This window comes from Trichosurus vulpecula, chromosome 1 (genome assembly GCF_011100635.1).
Source record: "Trichosurus vulpecula isolate mTriVul1 chromosome 1, mTriVul1.pri, whole genome shotgun sequence".
Classification (NCBI taxonomy): domain Eukaryota; kingdom Metazoa; phylum Chordata; class Mammalia; order Diprotodontia; family Phalangeridae; genus Trichosurus; species Trichosurus vulpecula.
In genome coordinates, this window is record NC_050573.1 from 163,915,575 (window position 1) to 163,943,245 (window position 27,671).

Below are 27,671 nucleotides of genomic sequence, written 5' to 3' on the forward strand. Positions count from 1 at the left end.
CCACCACTTCTCTACTGAAGGGGAGCAAGTGGATTTTCTCATCTTCTTACAAAGTATAGTCATGATAATTAGTCACAATGCTATCTTTTCAAGCCAAAAGCAATGGTCATTAACTAATAACAAGCACTTTAATTTTACAAAGTATGTTATATACAGCATCTCATTTGAGACTCGTAGGTCCTAATACTTATCCCCATTTTACAGATAAAAAATACAAAGCTGAAGGTTCCCCTCCCATGGGAGATATTAAATGACTTCCTTAAGGTTATAGATCACAAAACTATTAAATGTGTGGGGCAGGATTCAAATCCAGGCCTCCCTGACTCAAAGTAAAATGCTCCATCCAATATACTACGAATGCAACAAACACAGATTAAAAGAAAATGACCAAAGTCTCAGAGAGGGGGACATGATTGCCTGCTGAGTACTTTTTCTGATTTTACCTAGGTTCAAATCCCAATTCCACTCTTTATCAACTGTGTGCCTATGGGCATTTAATTTCTCTGGAACCTCAATTTCTTAATCTGTAAAAAGATTACATGAAAATTGTATTTTTTCTACCTGCCTCAGTGTTGTGATGAAAACGCTTTGCAAACCTTATCATAGTATCATTTTTATTACCTCCCTCAGAGTGTGAGGAAAACTCTTTGCAAACCTTATGGTACTATCATTTTTATTACACTCAGACAATGAGAGCAATACAGAACTCAATTAGTTATCAGAGGGGTAATGCTCTTACGCCCCCCCTCCCCCCACTTCGAGAGCATAACATACCAGAATTGAAAAACACCTTAGGCCACCCCACCCCTTTTAAGACAGATGAAGAACTAGCAAGTAGCTAGTTCTAATAACGGATTCCAATTCAGTTCTTTTGATTCCTAGTCAATTCAATCGGGCTAGCAACTCCCAATAACAGAGTTAATGTTTCTGTAATCATTTACAAATGAGAAATATAGGGGACTAAATGTCTTTTCGAAACAAAATCTTCTACTGGCCGGTGCCAAAGTTGTCCCTATCCTTGCGCTCACCCAGGAAGAGAAGTTGCTGAAGTGGATGCGTGTGTGTGACTAGATGGGTCAATGCCTCAGACCCACCTCCAGGCCTAACTCAGGGAGTGGGAGTGGGAGTGGGGGGAGGGGAGCAGGGTTAGCCGCTAACCACCAGTTCTAGGACCTGGGGCAGTGATAGAGATCTTCCTCCTGTGCCCTCTCCCTCTCCCAAGTGTATGGGGGAGGGGGAGAGAAAGGGATTTGGTCCCCTGAATGGATAAATGGGTGGTTTCCCTGGGAAACCTCAGAAGTGTCTCAGAAGTGTCAGCCCCTTCGGTCCTCTACTCATTTGCTGCTCCTGGATGGGCTCTGCCCCTGCAGACGGACTATGGGCTGTGGGACCAGTAGTAAAGTGGTCCCGGAGCTGCCGGGGTCTTCTTTTCACCGGAGCTGGGGAAAAGGAGTGGGGAAAGGAAGCTGTGGTGCACTGCAGACGGGGCAGGGGGAGGCTGGGCACAAGGGAACCCGCGAAGCTGCAGCAGAGGCGGCTCAGAAAATGCAGGTGGCCAGATACCGGGCCAAGTTCGACCCCCGGGTAACTGCCAGGTAAAGCGCCCTAGAGATCCCCTGAGCACTGAGGGGCACGGTGTGGTGGGCACACGGCGGATTCCTCTCTGTAGGCGTGGAGAGTTCGGCCGGCCGGTGTTAAAGGCCCCTCGGGGGTGGGGTGGGGGGAAGGAAGGTATGGAACATCACATTACTGTAGAAATGTAAAATAGCGGACTTAGAGCCAGAAAACGATCTTTGAGATTGTCTTGCACAATCCTTCCATTTTACTAATGAAGAAACTAAGGTCGCGACCGGAGAGGACTTGAGGTCCCTTGTGGTTCTCATTGGCTGCAAATCATGTCTAGTCCTAAAAAGACTGGGAAATTAGGTACAATGGAATCTGCATCTCTCCACTTAACACCAGCTCCCTGCATTTAAGCTAACTCAAGCCCTCCCTTTCTACCTGTAGTACATCAAAGAACAGGCGGTAGAACCTTTGAACCAAAAGAGATTGTACAGGGAGGTCAGAGGATTTGAGTTGGAAGTAAATCCCAGCCCCACATCTAATCCGACCTCATCTTTTCACAGGTGAGGAAACAGGCGGAGTGATTAAGTGATTTGCCTAAGGTCACACAGCTATTGGGTGGCAGAACCTGGATTAATTAAGGGAGAAAGTCTGTTTTGTAGTCCAGGCATCTTTCCATTCTGTCATAGACAATCTGAACCCCCCTCCACCATGAACATCATCACCATCATCGTCATCAATGAGCATTTAAATATCACTTTAAGGTTTAGGGGCAGCTGGTGGCCGGACTTGGAATCAGACCCGAGTTCAAATGCTACCTCAGACACTAGCGGTGGGACCTTGGGCAAGTAACTTGACTTAACCTCCGTCTCAGTTCCCTCAACTGTAAACTATAGATAATAATAGCACCTACCCCGCTGAGTTATTGTGAGGATCAAATGAGATTGGTAAAGAGGGCTTAGCACAGTGACTGGCACATAGTCAATGCTATAGAAATGCTATCTAACAGCTCTGTAAGGAGAAGCTCATCACCAGAAGCTGTGGATGTTTTTCCTGTGTGTGTCACATCAGGAGTCAGAGAAGTCTGGTTCAAATCCTATCTCTTCACCTCTCTGAGCCTCAGTTTCCTCATCTGTTAAAAGGAAAAAAAAGGAGGTTGTATAATAATCATACCTACCTGACAGAGTTGTTTTGAGGATCAAATGAAATAACCCATGTACTCTGCAAACTTTAAAGCTCTAGATAAAAGCTAGTTATTATTATTAGCTGGCCTCTAAGTAAATCTATGATTCTATCTATTAAGTGATGAATTCAAATCCAGAGAAATAGTGAAGTCAAGTTTTATAATGTGGTAAGACCTGGCATAATGCTGCTGGAAATTTGTCATTCCTCTTGAACCAATTTCATTTCAACCACTTTAAAGCTAGACTTAAAACCTTGCCCTTTCCTTGAATGCCAATGACACAGGCCTCTCTAAAATACTTGCTGAATAAATGCAGTTTATCTTCATTGACTAAAGCATTCTTTATTTTAGCAAAAGAGGTTGGACCCCCAGAAATTGTATTGTCTGATAACCGATGATTAATTTAGTGAGCAAATGGTTCTACCTTTCAAGTCAAGGGGAAAAGCAATAAATTAGTGTTTGCAAAATGCTTTCATTTATGTTAGAGTGAAGGTGAAACATGCATTTGAGATGTCTTCTTAGTTCACAAAGTGTTAGAAATGAAAATGCCTGTGATTGTGTTCAGAGAACACAATGAATATTTCTGTGAATAAATAACCAGAAGAAAGGGAAGAGAAGAATCTTTTGAAGATGGTTAAATTGCTACCTATTTTGATAAACTAATTGACCAGAAAATTAAAAAGCATTTCCTAGAACAAAGATGTTTTCAGTAAGTCAGTAGAAATGTTACTATTATTTTTTTTTTACTCAGTAAGCAGTACAAAATATGGAACAAATAAATCGGGAGAGAGATAATAAAAATGCAAAAAGTTGAGGGAATCCCCCCATTTTAAAGCATACTGTTGAAATTAAAATAGGAATCTTCAGTAGGGTTTAAAATATTTCACGTTTTTGTTATTTGCTGGTTTGCATGTTTCTTCATCTCTCTCTCTCTCTCTCTCTCTCTCTCACACACACACACACACACACACACACACATTTTCACACTTTAAAGGAAAGACAGTGTACTGTGGTTAAAAAAAGGGCAGTGAAGCAGGTTTTAAGATTCTGAGCCTAGCATTGCCTTTCTTCATGTTCTAAATGTTTAATTTCTCAAGGTCACACAATAAATCCGGGTCAGGAGGGGAGCTCTTGAACTGTTTTCAGTTGATGTTCTACCTGACTGGGTTGCTTTCTCTGTGAGAGAGTAGCCCATAAATTATTGATAATGGTTTTACATTCTCCTAAAACTTGTGTTTACTGCTTAGAAAAAGCAAGTCCAGAGAATTTTCTCAAATGGGGCATCAGGACTCTCTTATCCTCACCTAGGGAATTGTCAGGAGCTTGTGAAAAGTCACTGTTTTCAATCTTTCCTATTTGATAGTAAGGCAGCTTCTGAGTCCTGAAGAATGTAACTGAGGCTTGTTGCCACAGTTCAATTTTCTTCCTTCCCTGAGTCCTTCAACAAATTTTTATTGAGTAACTGCTATATGCTGGGAGCTACAGGAGAGAAACAAAAATGAATTATTTGTAATTCTTGCTCTCAAGAGACTTACAATCAATTAAGCAACAAGCATTTATTAAGTGCCTACTATGTGTCTGACACCATGCTAATTGTTGGGGCTATAAAGACAAAAGTGAGACAGTCCCAGCCCTCATGGAGCTTTTCTTGAAAGCAAAGTTAATTATTAATAACAAGAAGCTGTTTACAGCCAGCCCTCTGGCCTGATAGCTTCTTTCCCTTTCACTAAAGGTAAATAATCATATTTCTGGGCACATTTTTCATTTATTTTTGTTTTGAACTTAAAATAAAAATGAGAATTTCATTATACACAGAACAGAAAAAGAATAGTTTACATGTACAATAAAATAGGTTCAATTGTGGCTTTCATGGATTCGATTATTTCTATAGAGATAATTTTTGATTCTATTTTTTCAACCCAATCTTTTCTCTTACACTCTAATTTCGAATCTCCAATTGTCTATTGGGTATCTCAGACTTAGCATGTTCCAAAGAGAACTCATTATTTTTCCTTCCAAACCCTCCCTTAATTCCAGGTTTCCTTTAACTGCCAAGGGAGCCACCATTCCTCTCAGCTGCCCAGTTCATAATCTCAATATCATCCCCGACACCTCACTTGCACTCATCTCCCCATATCCAATATGGTGACCTTTGCAACATCTTTTATATGCTTTCTTCTTTTCTGTGAAACTCTAGCTACCCTGGTACAAGTCCCCATCAGCTCTGTTCTAGGCTCTAATATTAGCCTGCAGGGTGATCTCCCTGATCCAGGTTTGTTCCTACTCTAGTCCATCCTCCAGCCAGCTGCCAAAATGATCTTCCTAAAGCACAGAACTGAACATGCCATTCCTCTACTTTATAAATTCCAGTGGCTCCCTATTACTTCTAGAACCAAATATAAAATCCTCTTTTTGGCTTTTAAAGCCCTTCACCACCTGTCCCTTTCCTACCTTTCCAGTCTTTTTACACTTTACTTCCCTTCATGTACTCCATGATGTAGTAGTGCTGGTCTTCTTGCTCTTTCCTGGCACAAGACCCTCCATCTCCCCATTCCACGCCATTTTTTCCTGCCACTCCCATTCCTAGAATGCTTTCCTTCCTCACCTCTGATTCCTGGCTTCTCTGACTTCCTTTCAAGCTCAGACCAAATTCCGCCTTTTGCAGAATACCTTTCCTGGTTCCCTCCCTTTTCCCTTCTATTGCTAGTGCTTCCCTCTGAAATAACCTTCCATTGATACTGTATATATGTTATATGTATGTAGTTGTTTGCATGTTGCTCTCTCTCCCTCTACCCCTCTATTTGCAATGTGACCTCCTTAAGGTAGGGACCATGTTTTTGCCTTGATTTGTGCCTCAGCATTTGGCATAGTGCCTGGCACATGGTAAGTGTCTAATAAATGACCGACTAATAAATTCAAGATGTAATTTTCAAAGCTGTTCTGATTGTGTTTCCATCTTACCTTGTGTTCTTTTCTGCGCACTTTGAAAATTAAAAGATTAAAGAGACATGATTTAAAAAAAGGGGTGGGAGGAAGCAGTTGAGCAAAGCCAACTAGCACATCAACTGAGACGACATGGTCGATATCAGGTTTGGGTTTTAGCAATGGTCTTGAAACCTTGGGTTAAAGTCCTGGCTACCACATACTACTCATGTGACCTGTGCAAGTCCATTTGCTTCTCTGAGTTTCAATCTCCTCACGCATAAAATGGGGACAACAACAACAATAATACCTACTTCACAGGGTTGAGTGGAAAATATTTTATAAATCTCATATTGCTATAGGAAATGAACTAGTTAAAAAAATTTAATTTCCCTTTTGTAGAGGTATATATTACAGCATGAGGGTTGGGAAGAGGGTCCCTCCAGGGATCCTGGATATGTTTAGAGAACAATAATTTTAGATGGATGACAGGTCTATTTGTTTTTCATTAGATATGATATCCAGGCTCTTATTGGAAGAGGAAGTTTCAGCAAAGTTGTGAGAGTGGAGCAGAGAGTGACCAAGAAGCCTTTTGCAATAAAAATGGTGGAAACCAGAGTAAAGGAAGGCAGAGAAGCATGTGAATCCGAACTGAGTGTCCTCCGGCGAGTCAGTCACTGCAATATTGTCCAGCTCATAGAGATCTTTGAAGCGCAGGATCGAGTTTACATAGTGATGGAATTGGCTACAGGAGGAGAACTCTTTGATCGAATTATTTCCCAGGGAACATTCACAGAGAGGGATGCCATTATAATCCTCAAGATGGTTATTGATGGAGTAAGGTATCTGCACAGTTTGCAAATAACTCACAGGGACCTGAAGCCCGAAAATCTCTTATATTATCACCCAGGGGCAGAGTCAAAGATCTTAATCACAGATTTTGGGTTGGCATGCTCTGGTAACAAAAATGGTAACTGGTCCATGAATACAATCTGTGGGACACCAGAGTATATAGCACCAGAGATTCTGTCTAGAAAACCATACACAAATGCAGTGGATATGTGGGCCCTTGGAGTCATAACATACATTTTACTGAGTGGCTCCCTGCCATTTGAGGATGAAAACCACACGAGACTTTATAGGAAGATCCTAAAAGGCAAATACAGCTACAAGGGACAAGTGAGTAAAATGTTTTATGTGTATTAACTTAGTCTATTGGATAGTATTTGATTGGAATCTTGTTGGTACCTAGAGTCATAGCCCTGAATAGCTGCGTGTGTTGATGAACTTTAAGTGTTTGCTAAGTATGTTGATGTATTCTGGAAGGCCCTCAACACAGAGCAGCTTCCCAGTGTTCCAGCCTCTCAGTTTGTATGAGACTTTTAATCTTTTATGGGGACTTACAGTTTTAATAGATGTGTAACTAATGAAGTTATTGTAGTATAAAAGAAAGAACACTGGATTAAGAATCTGAGGACTTGGCTCAGCTACTTACTACTCACTATTTCTTACACATTTGCCTCATTATTATTATGGTCTAAGTTTAAGCTTCCTCTTCCCGTGGATGCTGTGTGTATTTCTGGGAAGGAGTAAACCAGGTTTTAGGAGAATGTTTTGTATTAACTATCTTTACCATGTTATCTGAATGTAGTAGTAGCTGTCCTTTGGGGACTGAACCTACCAATTCAAGTGGAAGTTGGGGAATGCTGCTATTTTTCCTTCTCTTCTTTTTCCTCCTCTTTCTCCTCATCAAATGTGGTCCCCTTCCTTACGTGTGGGTGCTTTGTCCATAGGAATATAATTTTTGGTCTCTTATATTTTATAAAACATTTTGGAGTTTAGAGCCTAGATTTTTAAAAAAATTCTATTTATTATTATTTTCTTTTTTCAAAAAAGCTAGGACAATTTGTTTTGTCCTTTGCAATTTTTGCAATTTTTATTTATGATTTCTTAAAATATAGCTCTGAAAAAACAGGCTTTAAGAAAGCCCATTGTGTTTCAAATGGAGCTACTTGACTAGCCCCTCATAAATAGCTCCCAGCCCATCTTTGTGGCTCATTATTTAGGTTTTGATGGCTTAGAATGAGGGTAAATGGCAATTGTTTTGTCTCTTCTTGCCAGAAATTCTAAGGGTCTTCCCCTCCTAGATTGATAGTTTTGTGATGGCAAATTGGGCCATTTTTTTGTCTCAACTCTTACCTAGCCCTTACTCATTGAACAGCCACGGCCTCAGACAAACTGAGACCTGGGAAAGACCTTAATTTAGAAAGGTCAAGGTTACCTACCCACTGTATCTTAGGCCATTGCTGGTCATCTTGAGGTTTGTCTTGCCACTGGACTTTTTGAAGCTCTGCCTCACTTAATCCAATTCATGCTCAAGTCAAGACATCACCCTTATGATGTCACTAGTCCCTCTTTGAGAAAGAAGGATGAACAACAACAACAGCTTACTGCCTGTCTGATGTTGGATAAGTCTCTTAAACTACTTGGGTCTCTGCCTCATGTAAAAGGAAAGGGGACAGCTAGATGGTAAAGTAGATAGAGAATTGAACTTGGAGTTAGAAGACCTGAGTTCAAATGCAACTTCAGATACTTGCTATCCATATGACCTTAGGCAAGTCACTCACCCTGTTTGCCCCTAGTTTCCTCATCTGTAAAATGAGAACAATTGCAGCACCCACCTCTCAGGTTGTTAGGAAGATAACATGAAATATTTGTAAGGTGATTTGTTAGTCTTAAAGTGCTTATAGTACCTATTATTATTAAAAATTAGAAGGTTAGATTTGATAATTCTATGATCTTTCATTTTTAAGTTCATGAAATTTTTGTTATGTAAATAACAAAAATAAATGGAGAGTAGACATAGACCCATTGTGTATGAGTATGAGATAAAAATGTCCTTTTGACTACATATGAACCCCTAGCTCAAGGACGTTGTTGAGTGCCTACTTTTGTTTGCCCTTCTCTACGGAATCCATGAGTAAATAATGTATCCATATATGGAAAAAATATTTTAATTTCCTATTGTTAGTTGAGACTGTGATTAATAAATAAGAAAAAGAATGAGAATGACATGTGTATTGTTTCCTATAACAAAGTGAGGAGAAATATTTGTTATGAATATCAAATATTTTGGTAAGTTCCTTTTGTGTGTGATAGGATTCCATTTCCTCACTTCACACCAATACTAAATCAGTTACAAGTTGAAGATTAACTATAAGATTAACTACTTCATTTTGGGATGTTGATGACCTGTATGAGTCACTTAAATGTCACTCTGTTGTCTAAAATGTCCTCCTTCTCTCCCCCCCTCCCAATTCTTACAAGTTCAAGTTCATCCTTGCCAGCCTTTGAAGTCCTATGGCACTTAATATTTGCATTGCTTATTTTATCATTTAACAGCATAATAAAAAGATGATGTAGGATTATCTAATTGCTTCATGTCTATATGTTGCTATAAGGTGTGTGTGTGTGTGTATGTGTGTGTGTGTGACTGTCCAAATATTTAGACACAGCCTTCTGGTGGTATGGATGAGATCTGACCTACCTTTTTAGAAAGTAGGAGAAAAGCTGTGTTGATGCCACCAGCATACAGCACATACACACTACAGCTTCCAAAAACGGTTACAAGTTAGATTTATATTTCTCTGTCACCTCTCAAATATCTTTAGTCTGCATGGGTTCCCAAAGTGGGTGATACTACTCCTGATGGGTGTTGGAAGATCTAGGGGGGTGGTAGTAGCCTCAGGTGCAATTGGGGGGTATTGAATAAAAATAAGGGAGTGGTGGAAGCATAAGGAAAGAAGAGAAAATTTTGAAGAACCATTCATACATATTTTATTTGTTGTGTAAATACAGTTAAAGTCACAGTGATTATATTATTTTCCAAATAAACACACAAAATGAAAGTTATAATGGATCAGTGCTCAAGTCCACTGATAGGTCTTAACAAGCAAGTGTTGGCAGGAAAGCCCATCAGGCAGTGTTGGGAAGTCCAGTACGCATCAGCAGGAATATGTGCATGTAATGACTTGTTTACAACATGATACTATATAGTTACATGATGCAATATTACATCATCAAAATTTCGATGCAGGAAAAACCCCACCAATTTACAATAAATTGTTAAATTTAAGATGCATCCTTTTAAAAAATTATTTTTTTTGAAATGACACAAATTAAAAAAAAATTGTTAAAGGATTAAAGAAAGTAGATTTCCAGGAGGGTGATGAGTAATTTTTTTTTAAAGGGGGCAGAAGGCCAAATAACTTTGGGAACCTCTGGTCTAGAGGCACAATATTAGGAGTTCAGAAGGCAAAATGCTCCCTTAATTATTCTTCTTATTAAGGATAGTCCTTACCTTAATTTGCCAGCTTAAGCCTTTCCTACCAAATGCTTGTTGCATGAATGAACATCATAAATAGTGAATTAAGTAAACCTGTTTTCCCAAGCAAAACAGCAAATAGAATTAGAGTTCTACAGATTCAAATATACTAACAAATACAGAGAGTAAATGAGTTCATCAGCTGGGAATGAGATCAGATCTGAGCTCAAATTAGGAGTAAGAACAATCTTACCCAGAGAAAGTCCACTCTTAGCGTTTCTAGAACTGCAAATCCTGGAGATCAAGGAACATGATGGTGCTGGTCTAGTCCTCTATTCAAAAGTCTCTCTCTCTAACAACCTCCCTAGAGGTTCCCCTTTCCATGTGTGTTCCCCAAAATGTCTTTCCAAAGTCCCTGCAACAAACTTTACCTGAAATAAAGTCCTTTTAATAGCATCACACTCCAAATTCTCCCAGCCAATTAGGTGTTGTCTCTCCTGTTTATATAATGCAGGCCAATTTTGCCACAAAGATGACCTGAGCTTGGGCAGAAGTAGGATTACACTTCATTTTCCCGATGAAATTATAAACTCTTTGAGAGCAGGAATTGTATTTTATAATCTCTCACATGTATCAACATGATATGCCTCAGTGGTAATTCACATAGAAGGCATTTAATAAACACTTTTGAAGTTGTCAGGAATCCTCAAATAAAATACATGACAAAAATATCTTTGGATCTCACATATTCCACTGTTCTGAGCATTTGCTTTTGGTAGTTTCAGTGAAGTACAAGCTTTTGATTTATGAGAGCTAACCTGAATTTAATCAGTTTCACAGATAATAAAATCTCAAAGCTGAAAGAGATCTTAGAGATCATTTAATCCAATCTGCCTATTTTACAGATGAAGAAATTAAGTAAAACTTACTTTACTATCTATGTTACCTTGAGCAAGTTATTAAACTTCTGTTGGACTCAAAGTCAGATTAAGGCCATTTAAAATACTTCACCCATTCCATGTCCCCAATCTCCCTCCCCCCACCTCCCATACACACTACTACATGCTAATACTTCTACTAGCTGAGATTAATCTTATTATCTCTAGAAAATTAAGGAATGTGGGAAAAGATATATCTATTCATTGGAAGGATGAATTTGCGTAGTAGAAGCGAAGAGGTCAAACAGGCACTGTTAAGAGTTGACCTAGAAAAAAAAACTTATGGAGGAAAGGACAATGGGCTTACCAAGGGATAATTTCTCTTTGGTCACATTAAATGGCCATTGTAATGGCTTCTATTTTGGCTTCTATTTTGCACATCAGGGGTGGAGAAATGTCCTCTTGAACACTTCCAACAGAAGCTTTGACTATCTCTGAAACCTCCAAGGCTCTACTTCTCGATCACTTCGAAGAGAAACATGGGAGGTGCATTTTGGTCCAAAGCATAAAAGCTATTAGTTATATCTCTGGTTTATCATGTCTACCTTGTGAATGAAGCATAGATATAAAACAGAATATTGTAATGTGGTCTAGTGATGTTAAGTCCTTTTGTCTTTAATTTAATTTAAATCCTTTTGCTAATGCCTTTATTAAGGCTTCATGATTAAGGAATATGAAAAAAATTTAGTTTAAAGTTTATTTATTCTAGCAGAATGTGGGGGCTCTTCGAAGGCAGGGGCTTCCCTCCCCCTTCCCCCAGCCTTTATTTCAGTATTTTTTTTGGAGGGGGGAAGGGCAGGGCAATCCAGGTTAAGTAACTTGCCCAAGGTCACACAGCTAGTAAGTGTGTCAAGTGTCTGAGGTAGAGATTTGAACTCAGGACCCCCTGACTCCAGGACCGGTGCTCTACTCACTGTGCCACTGTTTTAGTATTTCTGATGCCTAGTACAGTGCCTGGCACATAGTAGGCACTTAATAAATGTTTATTGATGTTAACTAAAATTCATGAAAACCTGCAAAACTATCAATTTAAATATCTGTTCTATTGCTAAGTTTCTATATGGTATTTTACAGTACAAATATTTTAATAGTTCACAGTCTTAATCAACTAATAATGTCACCTTTTTCATCTTCGAAATGGAGTTGTCTAGGAAGTCTAGTTTAATATTAGCCTAGGGGACCTGAAAGATGAATTGTCACTATTGTTGCTAATGAAGGGAAAAAGGGACCTCACATATTCTTGGCACCTCTATAAGTTACTTGAAAGCAGAAGTTGCTGATGGAATGGACATAACCACCAAGCTAACTGGTCAAACAGTATTTGGTAAGTAGAAAGTCTTATAATCTTAGGAACTAGCACCGACCAATTTGAAAGACATGTGTATTTGCCAATGATTCTCTCAGTAAAGAAAAAGCTGCTCACACACAGAGTTGTATTTACACACTAGAACACAGCCCTGTAATGAAAGGTCTGATTGATGGTGCTCATTTTCTCCTTTCACAGCTCCAGTGTCTCCCCATCTTCTCCCATCTTCCATCATTTGTATCACACTTCTTTCTTGCATCTTTCCTCTTTCAGACTATTAAATAGGTACAAGAGTAGAGGCTGCACTAGAGAAAGATTATACACTTCCATCTCCCCCCATTCTCTTTCCACCAGGGCTGGAATTCCAGTAATAATTATTACATATTTCAGGTTGCCTGCCAAGTCATAATTTTTATAATTTGCTTCAGTTTTCAGTTCCTATGGTTTATTTTCCATGTAATTATGTTCATTAAAATTGTGATGCTCAAGAATTTCTCATTAGTAAAAACATATTGCTTTGATTGAAGCTATTTAGAAAGTCTTTTGCTGTTGTTATTTGGCAAGATGGACCTAATTCCATTTTCTGATATTAACTTCTTTCTTTCCTCCTTCCTTGCCTTGCTTCACTTAATTTGAGAGGCTGTGTTCCCTATCTCTCACATATGAGTCATTAACAATGATCAATTTTTCAAGGATCAAAATGGCAGGAATGCATTTTACTTTGACTGTATAGAATTCACCCTGTTAGAATTGAGGACAAAAGAGGCAAGAATGATGGAAGGCAACAGGTATATTGTTTTTATTACAATCAGGTGTTGGGCTTAAATGGTGTTGGAAGAACACTGAAAGAAACTGACTGGAAATTCTTGGAAGCTGGAAAATGAGAGTCATACTTGCTTTGTTCTCCCTATGAATTATGCATTTTACTGATGGTAAAGTTTTTTTCTGTTCCCAGATGACATTGTACTGATTACATTGACTCAATTAAATTCAAAATTTATTAATCACCTACTGGGTTCAGGGAATTGTACCAGGTACTGGCAATACAAAGACACAAACAAAATAGATCTTGTCCTCAAGGAGTTCATATTCAACTGGGGTGAAAAGGGGAGAAGAGACAGAGCATTGGCACAAACAAGAATATTTCAAATCTAACACATGCTTTGGGGGTACTCTTCCAACTCCTACTCACACTCATGAGCTGGATCCCTAGAATGTGTATACTCTGTCCCTTCAGGACTCTAGGAGTGCCCCGGAGGGTTTGGAGAGGGTCTCCACCAGTAAGCTTCCCTATTCTTCTCTCCCTACCTCCAAGAATTTTAGTTAAAAATAATTCAGTCAGCCAGATTTAAGTAGCTTTTAGAAAGGGATATTTACTAAGGTGGTACAATATGAATAGTTGGTACAAAACATATCACCAAAAGCCTGAGACACACTTTCCACTAGGGGAGAATGGGATCAAGTTTAGAAACCAAATGTGGCTTAGAGGTAACTCACAGACCCTGGTTTTTGGAAGTCCTTTTCTCCCCTTGATGCTCAAGAAGGTCCCCTTAGGCATGGTATTGGTTCTTTGCTACTTTTAGTAGAGCTTTGACTATGCATCTAAACTGTTCTTGGCTCCCAGTGCAGACTCTGCCACCAGATGCTTCCGTCTTGGGTGATGATGTTAGTTCACCAATGAGAAGAGGAGAAATTAAAAATCATAAGAGCAATTGCCCAAATGATAAATGGTCAAGGGATATAAACAGGCAGTTTTCAGAAGAAGAAATCAAAGCTCCCAATAATCATATGAAAAATGCTTTAAATCATTAATAATTACAAAAATGCAAATTAAAATAACTCTGAAGTACCTCATGCCCATAAGATTGGTTAAGGTAAAGGAAAAGGAAAATGATAAATCTGTAGGGGATGTGGGAAAATAGGTTTAATGCACTATTGGTGGCACTGTGAATGAGTTCATTCTAGAAGGTAATTTGGAACTATGTTTAAAAAGCTATTAAATTGTGCATACCCTTAGTCATAGCAATACTGCCACTAGGTCTATACTCAAAAGAGATTAAAAGGAAAGGAAAAGGACCCAAATGTACAAAAAATATTATAGCAGCTCTTTTTTGTGGTGACAAAGAATTTGAAACTGAGGGGATTCCCATCAATTGGGGAATGGTTGAACAAGCTGAGGTTTGTGAGATTGTGATAGAACACTACTGTGCTTTATGAAATGATGAAGGGGATGGTTTCAGAAAAAAACCTGTATAAATTGATCTGTATAAACTGATACAAGCAAAACCAGGAGAACAGTTTACAGAGTGACAGCAATATTATAAAGATAATCAGCTGTGAAAGATTTAGTAACTGATCAACACAATGACCCACCACAACTAGGAAGTAGTCATGATGAAAAATGCTATCTACTTCCAGAGATAGAACTGATGGACTCTGAGTGCCAAATGACTCATTTTTTTTTCTCTTTCTTTTTCTTTTGTGCATGTGGTGGGGTGAGGCATGACTAATGCAGAAATTTGTTTGTATGACTTCATATTTTTGTTTCTTGCCTTCTCAATGGGTAGGGGAGGGAGAGAATTTGGAAATGGAAATAAAATAAAATTGAACAACAATAACAACAATAAAAGAAATCAGAATTCCTCTAGATCCTTTGAAGCTCAAAATGCCCTCCCTTCTGGCCAAAGAGAGGAGAGATAGCACTACGGCTGAAGGCAAAGTGCTGGCATCCTTTCCCACTCCCCAAGTTACTCCCCTGGGTAAGGGTTACTTTTAATGTTCTTGCTCACATTCATTGCTCATTGCTCACAGGAACCTGAGTTCCTCCAATAATGTTTGCTGTTAATTAGCTTGATATTTGAAAGTCTTCAGCATAAAGATCATACTTGAACATGTGGGAACTGATGAGAATTTTAAGCGTGTGTATAAGGAGGGAAGAAAAACCAGTCTAAGACAGAGCCTTGGAAAACACCCAGGGATAGTAGGAGCAGGAGGTGATGATGAGCCAGTGAAGAAGAAAAAAGAAACAGAAAAGTAGGAGGAGAACTAGGAGAGGGGCCATGGTATGAAAGCTAAGGGGAAAGGTGACAGATAGACAGACAGACACACACACACACACACACACACGGAGGGGGGGAGGAGGGAGAGAGAGAGAGAGAAAGGGGGAGAGAGAGAGAGAGAGAAAGAGAGAGACAGAGAGAGAGATTAAGATAGAGAGACTAGACAGGGACAGAGGGATAGAGAGCAAGAAAGAAAAGGATCAAGAACATAGGTAAAGGGGGTAGAGGGGTTGGCTTTGGTAAGAAGACGGGCCTCCTCAGGATTAGTAGAGTTGTAGAGGGATTTTGAGGTGTGGAAAACAGGGAGCTTGAGATAGCCCTCATTTTCTTAGTAAAAAAGGAGGCAAGGATATCTTATCTGAGAGGATAAGGGAAGCATTATTAGGAGTTTGAGGAAAAGTTTTGAAACAGCATAGAGTGTGGTCTCCAAACTTTTTTGTTCACACACCCCTTCAGAATAAAAATATTGAGCATATGCCTGCAATATGTACATATTTACTTATTTATAAATATTATACATATACCACTATATTAATAATTATGTACATTGTAAAATTAATAAAATAAGATAAAGATAAAATACTGTTTCATTAATGGTACAAAAATAATTTTGTTTTCACTAAAACATTTTTAATAAAAATTTTAGTGAGAATAGTATGATTAAATATGCTTAATTATTTTTAAGAAATCTTGCATAATGAGGGTCCAGGGCATGTGTATAGCCCATCAGTTTGCTAAGATGATACCTCTCTATGGCAGATGATGGGATGCTGCTTCTTAGAGAGTAGTGACCACTTGTAAGGGAAATACTTTGGAGAGACAGACTGGGGAGCATGGGTAGATACTCTGTAACTACTTCTGGTCAGTTAACCACGTGCTAAAGAGGAAGCTTTTCGATTGGCTGAGGAAGCATTTGAAAAGTCCTATTAGCTTCAGTTACAGTTTCTCACTTTGCTTCATTTGCTTCTTGGAGATCTTGGTGATTTCTTTACTCATGGTGTCCTATAAAGAGATTAAAGCCTCTCTTGGCATCTTGGCATTCCAGAGTCATGGTTTCACAGGCAGTGCAGCATTAATGAACTGAGTATCAAGGATTGACCTTTAGGAGTAACCTTTGTTTGGGACCCCAAACCAGTGGTAGCAGAGACACAAGCTCATCTGGTAGTTATGTTGCATCTAGACATGAACATAGGGGGACCCACACTATGTAGGGAGCTAGAGGCAGCTAGATGGCCCAGTGGATAGAACACTGTCTCTGGAGTCAGGAAGACCTGAGTTTAAGTCTGGCCTCAAACATTTACTAGCTCTGTGACCTTGGGCAAGTTACTTAACCTCTGTTTGCCTCTCTACAGGAAAAGGAAATGGCAAACCACTCCAGTATCCTTGCCAAGAAAGCTCCATATGGACTCACAAAAAAGCAGACATGACTGAAGGATTAAACTACAATAGTATGTAGGAAGTGAACTAAGTTTTGAGCTTGTTCTATCAGAAACTGGGGTAGGATATAGAGAATGTGCCTTCAAGATGTTGGGGTGGAGGTGGGGGTATTTGGATATTACTTCTTGCTTTACCTTCGCACTTAAAATTTTTTTAAAAATAATGTTTATTTCATTTTTGTCTCATCCTTTTTCATTTCTTTTCTTGGGTACGTTTTAAAGTATATATAGTATATTAAGAAATACATTTATAGGCTTTATAAACATAGAAATACAAATCTATTAGAGGTGCTCAATTCTTTCTAGCTGATTAGATGTTCCTTCAAAATGGTGTAGTCCTTCCATCCATCTTACATAGGAGGAAAGTGAGGCACAGATAAAGTGGTTTGTACAAGAAGTGTCTGAGCCAGAATTTGAATCGAGGACCTCTGGTCTAAACCTATTTCTCTTGTCACTGCATGATTCCCATCTTTGACTCATCTTCAAGTCCTTTCACCTCCACCCCCTCAGTCCAATCAGTTGTCAAGTCTTACCTGTTTGTGTCTTCAGATCTCACACATCAAGTACTTTCTCCATTCACATAGCTACCACCTTAGCTCACACCACTATCTCTTACATACAATATTGCAAAAACCTCTTTAAAAAATTCAATTTTATCTTACTTCCAGGTCTGTATTCTCTACCTCCCAATCTTCTACCTCCATTGAGAAGGAAAGAAAAATCTGTTACAAACATGTATACTCAACCAAAACAAATTCCCACATTGGTCCTTTAAAAAAAAGTCTTAAGCTGCATTCTGAGTCTATCACCCCTCTATCTGAAAGGGGGTAACATGTTTCATTGTGACTCCTCTGGAATTGTGGTTAGTTATTGTGTTGATCAGAGTTCCTAAATCTTTCAAAATTGTTTGTCTTTACACTATTATTGTCACATAAATTGTTCTCCTGGTTTTGCCTGCTGTTTCATTGTTTCAGTTGGGTCTGACTCTTTGTGACTCTGTTTGGGATCTTCTTGTTAAAGACGCTGGAGTGGTTTGTACTTTCCTTTTAATTTACAGATGAGGAAACTGAGGCAAACAGGGTTAAATGACTTCCCCAGGGTCACACAACTAGTAAGTATCTGAGGCTAGATTTGAACGCAAATTATTCTGATTCCAGGCCAGGTGCTCTAGCCACTGTACCACCTAGCTACCCCTCCACTCATTTTACTTTGCATTAGTTCATACAAACCTTCCTGAGTTTTTCTGAAACCTTCTCCATCATTTCTTACAGCGCAATAGTATTCCATCACATTCATATACCATATTGTACATAGCCATTCTCTGAATGATGGGTACCTCCTCAGTTTCCAATTTTTTTTTGTGCATTACAGAAATAGCTGTTACAAATATTTCTGCATAAATCAGTCTTTTTCCTCTTTGATCTTTTTTGAATATAAATCTAGCAGTATTATCACCGGGTCAAAGGGTATACACAGTTTATTATCTTGCTCTATCTTTGCAATAAATACCTCTTTGTAGTAAATATTCTACCTCTTTCAAGTGTCCTTCAAGTCTGTTAAAGTCTCACTTACTGCAAAAGACCTTTTCAACCTTTCTTAAGGATAGTTTCTTTCCTCTGTTCATTATCTCCAATTTATCCTGTATATTTTGTTTTACAGTCATTTGCATCTTATCTCTTCCCTTTGACTATGAGCTCCTTGAGAACAGGTTTTTTTTTTTTTGGTCTTTCTTTGTATCCCTAGCACTTAGCACAGTACCTGGCACATGGTAGGCACCTATTAAATGCTAGTTGACTATTTGCTTGCTCCCTATGTGACCTTGGACAAATCACTTAACCTTTTCTTTTTTTTGGTGAAATTCTCTCAATTTTCATCTCTGCACAGATAGCTCTCATATCTCTATAAGCAGTCTTAGTATCTCTCCTGAGCTCAGATCTCATATTACCTTATGAACATTTCTAGCTAAATATCTTGGAGGCATCTCAAATTCAGTATGTGCAAAACAAAACTCATTATCTTTCTTCCCCAAACCTTCCTCTCTTCCACATGCCCTTATTATTGTCCAGGGTACCATCATCTTTATAGCCACGCAGATTTACAATCTCACTGTCATTCCTGATTCCTCATTCTTATTACACACACACACACACACACACACATACACGTACATATATATATGTCCACACACATATACATATTTGTGTGTGTATCCAAGCAGTTGCCAAATTTCTTGTTTCTACTCCACCTCTCTCATATGTCTCCTCTGTGTCAAAAAAACCCCTGAGAGATGGTGTTTCTGAGCAATTAATAATCAATTTGTTAATTAGGCTATCTGGCAATCAATAAATTGATGGTCAGTGGTTTCTCTTACCAAAGACAAAAACATGGAGAACCTGAAAGCCTTAAGTATTTTTTGAAAGGGAATGCCATTGACAAGTGAAAATAAACTTTGATGGGTGGGCATTTAATGAGGAGGTGGGTTAGAAGTCTTCAGTTCCTCCTAGTAAGAATGTTTCTTGATCATGAGACTCAGCTGGCTCCAGCAATTTGGAAAGAGGAATCCATCTCCATCCAGACTACTATAGTTGATTTTCTCCTTCATAAGTTGTGTCACAGTAAACTCTAATTGAGGAATACAAGAACAGGAGCTTTTTTTACCTGGGGGCAAGAACTCATTTAGACTGGATTCTTTGTACACTCTAAGCATTTTAAATAAGGTTTCCTAGTTGGGTGGGGTCTGACCCAAGATTGAATGGCATGTTCCCCCAGGGTTAGGGATAATCTCAATTGGTCATGTCCTTTGGAGGTTGACCTTCTACATTTGCTGTGTGTCAATAAAGAAATAGAGAAGAAAAGCCTGTATCCCAGTTAACATTTTTTTTTTGAAGCAATTGGGGTTAAGTGACTTGTCCAGGGTCACAAGTAAGTGTCTGAGGCCATAATTGAACTCAGGTCCTCCTGACTTCAGGGCTGTTACTATATGCATTGCACCACCTAGCTGCCCTAACAATTGGTTAATAATATAATGGTCAAATACTAATTTCTCTTGCTACTCACCACTCATATATGTGTGGGACAGCAACTTCACCCAAAATTAAACTCAGAGGCTTCTCCAGTGGAAAGTAGAAATGAATTTTATTACTATCTCACGGGAAAGGGTGATCTTGGAACCATAGGTAGGGAGAGGCAGCGCCTAGAGGGCAGAACCCAGCTATAAACCTAACGCAAACAACCGTCACCCAGCACTGACCTTTTTACTCTCATTGGTGGAGTTCAGACTTACAATCTAAATGGGGAAATCTACCCCAGGTATAATTTAGCCAATGCCAACTCTTGAAAACTCTTTTATCCTTATATGGCGAGGCTCGTGCTGAGGGGCTGTCAGGCTGCTCTAAGTTTTGGATTCCTACGGGTAAGGCGATTTGAAACTTAGGCCTAGCTGTCCATCAGAAGCCCTGAGCCATGCTGAAAAGTCCACACCTATATTCATCCCACTCAATTTACAGTAAGGCTGAGGCTCAGATTTTATGAGAGGTCTTCACTTATCCCACTCATATAGCTACCACCCTAGTAGAGGACCTCATTAACCTCTAGCCTCCTGGTGCAGCAGCCTCTTATTTGGTCTCCCTCCAAGTTCCAATCCCGTTCATCTTGTACGTTGCTGGCAAAGGGATGTTCCTGAAGTACAGGTCTGATTATATCACCTCCAATGCTCAACAACCTCCAGTGGTTCCCCATTGCGTCAAGGATCAAATAGGGACCACTCAATATATCTATTATCAAATATATCTATTTATATATACATACCTATCTACATATATATGAAACATTGTACATATACATGTACATATATATGAAACATTCCTCCCTTTCCAGTTTTTCCCCCCTACAGTTTGCTATTTTACAATTTATTAATCCTCTCCTTACATTTAGTGTTTCAGCCACCCTGGTACCTACCACTGTCTCACAAATAGGATCTCCATCTCCTACCTCCACACCTTCATACTGGGAGTCATGCACTCCCTTCTTACCTTTGTCTCTTAGATCCCTGGTTTCCTTCAAAATTCAACTCAAGTGTTACCTTCATCATTAAGCCTTTCTGGGTCTTCCCTTCACCTTCCCTACCCATCCAGCTGCTAGAGAACCTCTTCTCAAAACTACCTAGAATTCCTTTTGTATCTATTTTGTATTACTCACATGTGCACATGTTATATCCCTCATTAGAATATAAGTTCCCTGAGGGCCAGAGGAACTTTGTCTTCATATCTCCATCACTTAGCACAGTGCCTCCCACTTTATACATGTTTAATGAATGCTTGCTAGTTGATAAATATAGGGAAAAGATCTCTCTTCCTTTGTGTTTCATCTCATTGACCTTTGTGCAGTTTTTTACAATTATCCCTTCCACATTGCAACTTTCCCCATCGAGGTTTTGATATATTGTGGGTCAGCATAAATTAAAAGGTAAGTTTTTTGGAGTTTTGTGGAAGCAGCAGATGTCACATGAAGTCCAGCAGATGACCCAGAGCCTATGATCAAATACTTAACACAAATTTTACAATAAGGTACTGTAAACACTCCATAAATGAAAAAGAAAAAGAAAAAAAGGAGACTTCTTCTCTGGTATGAAGGGAGGCCAAAAACTTTTATGTGGATTTTCCAGCTCACGGGGGAGGGATAACTGTGTACCAATGACCATCTTCTCCTGCACACTTTCTTCTCTGACTTCTGTAACACTGCTCTCTCCTGGTTCTCCTCATACCTATTTATTGGTTCCCTCTGTGTTTCCTGTGTATTTATAGATTCAAGACAAACCAGGCTCAACTCTTGTGTGTCTGATATATATTGACTTTGTGGTCCTGGGCAAATCACTCCACTTCTCAGTGCTTCAGTATATTTTTTAAGACCTTGAATTGAAAAATAATTCTTGATATGCATTAATCAAGAGAGTTTCTTCACTAAGACTTTTCTATATTGAGACATATGTACATATTATACCTACATATATTGTATATCTTTATATGCATATTTATATATATTACACATATGAATTTTGGTTACTTCAATGTTCATTCAGAAAATAGATATCACGTATGAAATATGCTGTTGTGAATATCTTTACAATATTACCTTCAGGAAACTTGCCATATGCCCAACTGGATGAAATATCACAATAAAATTTGCAGCTGTTCCTTGTTAAAGTTTTAATTCAAAGTCAACCAAAATGAGGAGCTTATAGTAAAGAATGGGAAAAAAATCTTTGACCACAAATTTGCTATATAAACATTATTTCTAGGGTTACTTATCACCCAACAAAGGTGAGTGGGTTTTACCCAGTGTACTTTTAGGACCAGGGATAACATGTTCTTTATGTGCTCAAGTGTGCTATTAATTTACTTCCAATAAAACCAGAGAAAATGGGTCCCTGAGTTGTGATACGCAGAGGTGTAATTTAGTTGCACAACTTGAAGCTAAATTCAGCAATAACCAGGCATTGTAAGATGTGTTAAGATGGTACTAATTTAAGAGGGTGATCACCAGTAGCAGTTTTGCTTAAAGTTGCTGCTATTTTTCAAGGAAAATGTTAATTTTTTATTTGGCTCTAAGCCTAATGCATTGAATTACAGCCTAGCTATCTACTTAAATTTTTGGGATGTTCTTAGTTTTTCCAACACTCTGAAAACTCTGTAATTAAATCTACTGTTAATTACTTAGACTTCAGCAAGTAGCATACTCAGCAAGTTGATCACAGTTTAAAAAATTTAAGATCAAGCTGAAAGAATGCACAGTCTCCAGGCTGATTGTTTAGTAGAATATATGACAATTATACCAATGACTTTGTAAGAAGTGCCTTTTGATCATGATTAGCCCTGTTACTTAGAAATCTGAAGGGGATGAGCATATGACAGATCCAATCCATCTATTTTTAAGCTATAGAATGAACTTGGAAGTTAAATTTGAATAACTTAAGAACCAAGAATTATCACCAAGAGTTCACTTAAACCTACCAACATTAAAACAAAGATATATCCACCTACAAATATCCAGAAAGAAAAGCGTAGTTATAGAAAGTCTTACAAACAAATCACTGAAATTAGGGCATTTATGTGGCTTAGAAAATGAAAAATGATACAACTACTCATATGTAGCCATGAAATTAGGAGGCAGAACACTCTGAATTATCTAAGGAAATGGAGTGGAAATAGTCTAGATGAGAATGAGGTGAGATATCCATAGATGACACAAAATATTCAATGGAACCAATCTTTTGAGCTTCTGAAAAGAAAAACAAAAACAATGAAGGATTCTCTTTCTGGATGTCTCCTACATTTAGTCCTGTTTTCTGTTATGTTGGACTACTTTTATGATGGAACCAAATGCTTTGCAAAGGTACTTAAGAGTGATAGAATTGATTGGCTTGAGTTTTGGCTTCCACTTAAAAAAATTAAATTCTAGAAATTCTGCTAAGGATGCTAAGAGAAAGAAAAACTGGACAGAGACCTGGAGGGAAAAAATAGGAGGAAAAACAAAAGTGCTGAATATTTCACAAACAATACGCATTAAATAAATAAGAGGAGAGGCAGCATGATCTGGCAGCATGGTAAGGCTCTCACACTTAATTAGCCATGTGACCATGGTCAAGATATTTAACCTCTGAGTCTCAATACTTCAATGAATCCCTCTTTTGGAGGTTTTTTGTTTTGTTTTGTTTTGAGGATTCTTGGGGACTGGAGAAAATGTCTACTCTTCCATCTTGTTGGGCATATGACCTGGATGTCATCATGCTCAGAACTCTCCTCCTCACCAAAACAAACAGACTTTTAAGGAACATGTATATATGTATTTTCAAGACACAACTCATTTTCTTTAGTTGAACGTTAAATATATTTGCATTTGGTATAAGCTTAATTCAGATCAATTCAACATTGATTAAATGCCAATTAAATGTCAGGTACTATACTTAGCACTGGGGATACAAAGACAGAAGAAAAAGAAATATTTTCTGCCTATAAGAAACTTATGTTCTACTGGAACTTAATGAGCATCTTAGAAGCTGCATTGCACATATTTTACGCTCTTTAGAGAAAGGTTTAGCTGATTATCTCATAACCAATCCCAGCATTTTTGTTGTTGTTGTTGTTGCTATTTTCGTTCAGATCTATGATTTCATATGTGAGGAATGTCTGGGATAGAAATTCCTTACATCAGTGTAGATTCAAAACTGTTCTACAATTTATAATCTCAGAGAATGGTCTGGGCATCAAATGGTTAAATGACTTGCTCTCATGCGTGAGTCTCCCCTGGTAACAGTACGTGTCATAGGCATTTTAAACCCTTATATGCTATTCCAAGTTTCTCCTTTTATCATCAGCTACCTCACACTGCCTCTTGAGCTTGGGATACATGCAATTTAACCTTCATTTAAATAGAATGAAGTCCAGATAAAACTATATGAATTCAGAGCCAAATCTGGGCAAAATTAAAGTGTATGTTACTGTATTTGATGTCCATTGAAATGCTTTGTATATACTTCAGGGTAGTTATTTCATAATAGGCAGTACTTGGATCCCTCTGTGTGTTGCTTTAAGATGGATATCGTTAATTCTCTTATCTCTAAAGAAATAGAGGAGTGGCTTCTTAATTTGTTCATATTCTCTTTTAAAAACATATTGAGTTTTAATTTCTTTTTTAAAATGAATTTTTGATAACTTGTTTTTACATCATGGTCATTTCCAGATATCCCCAACATTACTCTGCCTGTACACATGTTGAACTTTCCCTGGTAACAAAGAAATAGTTAAAACCAACAGACATAGCTTCTATATAGAACGGCTTATGCAGCATTCTGTATAGCCTTTTATCTTTCCAAAGAAGAGAGATGCATTTCCTCACCTCTTTTCTGGGGCCAAGATTGGTCATTACAATTCTGCACACAGTACTTGTTTTCATTTTAGTGTTCGTTGCATTTACGTGATCATAGATCATTGTGTATCTTGCTTTCCTGGTTCTGTTTACTTCCCTCAGCGTCACTTCACACTTCAAGTATTCAAGTGGTTCTCTGAATTTCTCATATTGGTTATTTCTTATGGGGCAATAATATTTCACTCCTTTATAGTCCTCAGTTTGTTCAGTCATTTACTAATCGATGATTGAGTATCTACTTGGATTCCAGGTTTTTTGGGGGGGGGGGCAGGGCAGGGGTTATTTATTTATTTATTTTGGCCGCACAGAAAGAGCTGCTATTAATCTTTTGTTATAGGACAAGGAGGTAAAAGACCAAAAGAAAGGTCCCATTCTTATGCCCAACAGTGAAATTGTTTTTTTTCTCAATTCACATTCTGAATATTATTGTAAAAGGCTACATTTTTAAATACTGTAGAATGTCTATGCATAGAGTGAGATCCCATTCCCACTTCTCTCACCCTGATGGAACATTAATGATTAACTTCAGAGGGAGGCCCTTCATTGTTTCCTCCAGGGCATTCTGACCTTACATTTAGAATTGAGGAAAATTTTGAAAAACAGAAACAATGTTTTAGACAAACCAAAGGAATCATTGAGTCTTTATAGGATTTCTCATGTGTAGAGGGAAGAGGCAGATTATCCATTTTTCTTATGGTGCTCTGGGTCATTGGATAATATAGACTGTTTGACTATAGGGAACACTGCTTCCTTCCATCTCCCATGTGAATTGCTACTGTTGTATTTATAATGTATTTTAAATACTGTAAACATATCCAGATTAAACTATTCAAATGTCAGATAGAGCTAGTAGCTGTTACTGAGCTATGTCCTATCTCCTCTGCACACTGGATTCCTGTGCCGGTCTGCTGATTGAAGACAATGAGAACTCTGTATTCAGGAGAATCCCTTCATTGAAATGCAACAATTATTCCCCTCTCCCTCCCTTTCCCCCTGCATAGTTGTGGAACTGTAATAAATCCACAGAGCAATGTCCTCTGCGGGATTATAGAACTCAGTGGACCCAAAAGTAATTGGGCATAGTAAACACAGAATTAGGTATTTTCCCAATTGTATATATAAGGGAAAAAGGTAGGGGAAGGGGAACAAGTATTAATTAAGCACTTACTATGTGCCAAGCAGTGCAGTAAGTATTTCACAAATATTATCTCATTTGATCCTTGAAACAGCCCAATATGTTCCTGTGTATTCCTTGGTAAGTGTATATATCCACATAGGTTAGCTAAATGTAGCACTTGAAAGGCATTGATAAATATCTCTGGGATCTTGCCTACACTGTCCAAAAGACACTGTCATTCCTCCCTTGAGGGGAGTAGGAGAAGGCCACAAGGCTAGGTGCTCTCTTTTCCACTCTCTGAGAAATGTACAGGAGCAGAATTATATCTGCTTGCTCCCCTAAATATTGCTGGTTTAAGGACATAATTTTGCTTTAAAACAAAAAGCTTCTTTCCTGGTTGATCTTAAGGTGGTGGTGGGGGGAGGGGGCTTATACCTCCTCAGCACATTATTTTAAGCTTTAATACCTTCTCACCAAACACTGGTTACACAAAAGACCTTCACAAATAGTGAATAGCAAGTAAACCCATTAACCTAAGCAAATGGCAAACAAAAATGGAAGAATTTAAAGAAATTAGAATATATCAGAAAATACATAAGAATAAATGATTTATTTTCTGGAAGTGAGATGCTCTCTTAGCTCAAACCAAGAGAGAGACCTCAATCTCATTCAAGGATTCCTAGGGAAGAAAACTTGAAACTATCCCAGTGAAATATTGGAAAGCCAGCTTCCTTTAATATGTCTACAGCTTCCCAAGTCTTTCTTCCTCTTTCTTTACATACCTAAAGTTAGTCCCAAAGAGTCTGGTTCTCTGTGTGATGAAGAAATATTCTTTCAATGAGTATTTTTTTCCTCCAAAGCTCTTACACTAACTCTGCTCCCCACTCAGGCATAAAATATTATACCAGCATTTTCTCCATCAATTAAGAAGTCTCTGGTATATGCAACAGATGTCCCAAGGTTTACTACAAAACTGGGTTTTGCCCCTTCTAAACCTTTAATATAGTAACTTTTAAGTTTCCTAGCTTCTAGGAAAGAATTCCCCATGAAGAGAGAGTATAGTATTGTAGAAAGAACACTGACACCACCTGAGCCCTTAGCCTCTTTGGGCCTCAGTTTTCTCACCTGTAAAATGAGGATGTTGGACTAGCTGACCTCTAAAATTCCTTCCAGCTTTAGATCTATGAACCTAGGAATTCTCTCTTATTAAATGGACAATTAGTAAATAGAATGTCCTGCTTGGCTCTCTTAAAAGTGGAGGGGAGCTGTGGGTTCATTCTGTGTTAATAGTCATGTATTTTTATGTCAAAAAAGCTATTGAATTGGATATGCTCTGTTCTTAATAATAATGATACTTGACTTTTATGTAAGAACGATTGCATAGTACTTTTTAAACATACATTATCTCTTCTGAGACTCAAAGGAACTCTGAGGTAGAGGTACTCCATGTATCACTATTCCAGTTTTGCAAACCATAAGTTACTTGCCCACAGCCAAATAGCTATTTTAAGTACAAGAGGTGGGTTTTAAAATCAGGCCTTCCTGACTCCAAGTCCAGCATTCGAAATGTACCTAATATCCAAATTCCAATTTTCTTTTTCTTTTTTCATTTCAGCCTTGGCCAAATGTTTCCAACTTGGCAAAGGACTTTATAGATAGACTATTGACATTGGATTCCAATCATCGCATGTCAGCTGGGCAGGCTCTGAATCACCCGTGGGTAATGACCATGGCCATAACATCTCCAATGAAGAATCTTCAAAGATCCATCTCCTGGAACTTGATGTTCAGGACATCACCCCATTCTCAGTGTTCCAGATCAGCATGGACCTCTGAGTCTTGTCATTCTAATGGATCAAAACATACTTGGGGAAAGAATAAGACTGCTACCCTTAGATGA

General features: G+C 38.4%; 1 protein-coding gene across 1 annotated transcript; it reads left to right on the forward strand.

The window, feature by feature from the left end:
* Positions 1-1,377: 1,377 nt before the first annotated feature.
* Positions 1,378-27,671, forward strand: PSKH2 (protein serine kinase H2). Its single transcript, XM_036742424.1, has 3 exons — positions 1,378-1,595; positions 6,181-6,847; positions 27,387-27,671. Exons 1-3 carry the CDS (start codon positions 1,378-1,380, stop codon positions 27,669-27,671), a joined length of 1,170 nt encoding a protein of 389 aa, XP_036598319.1.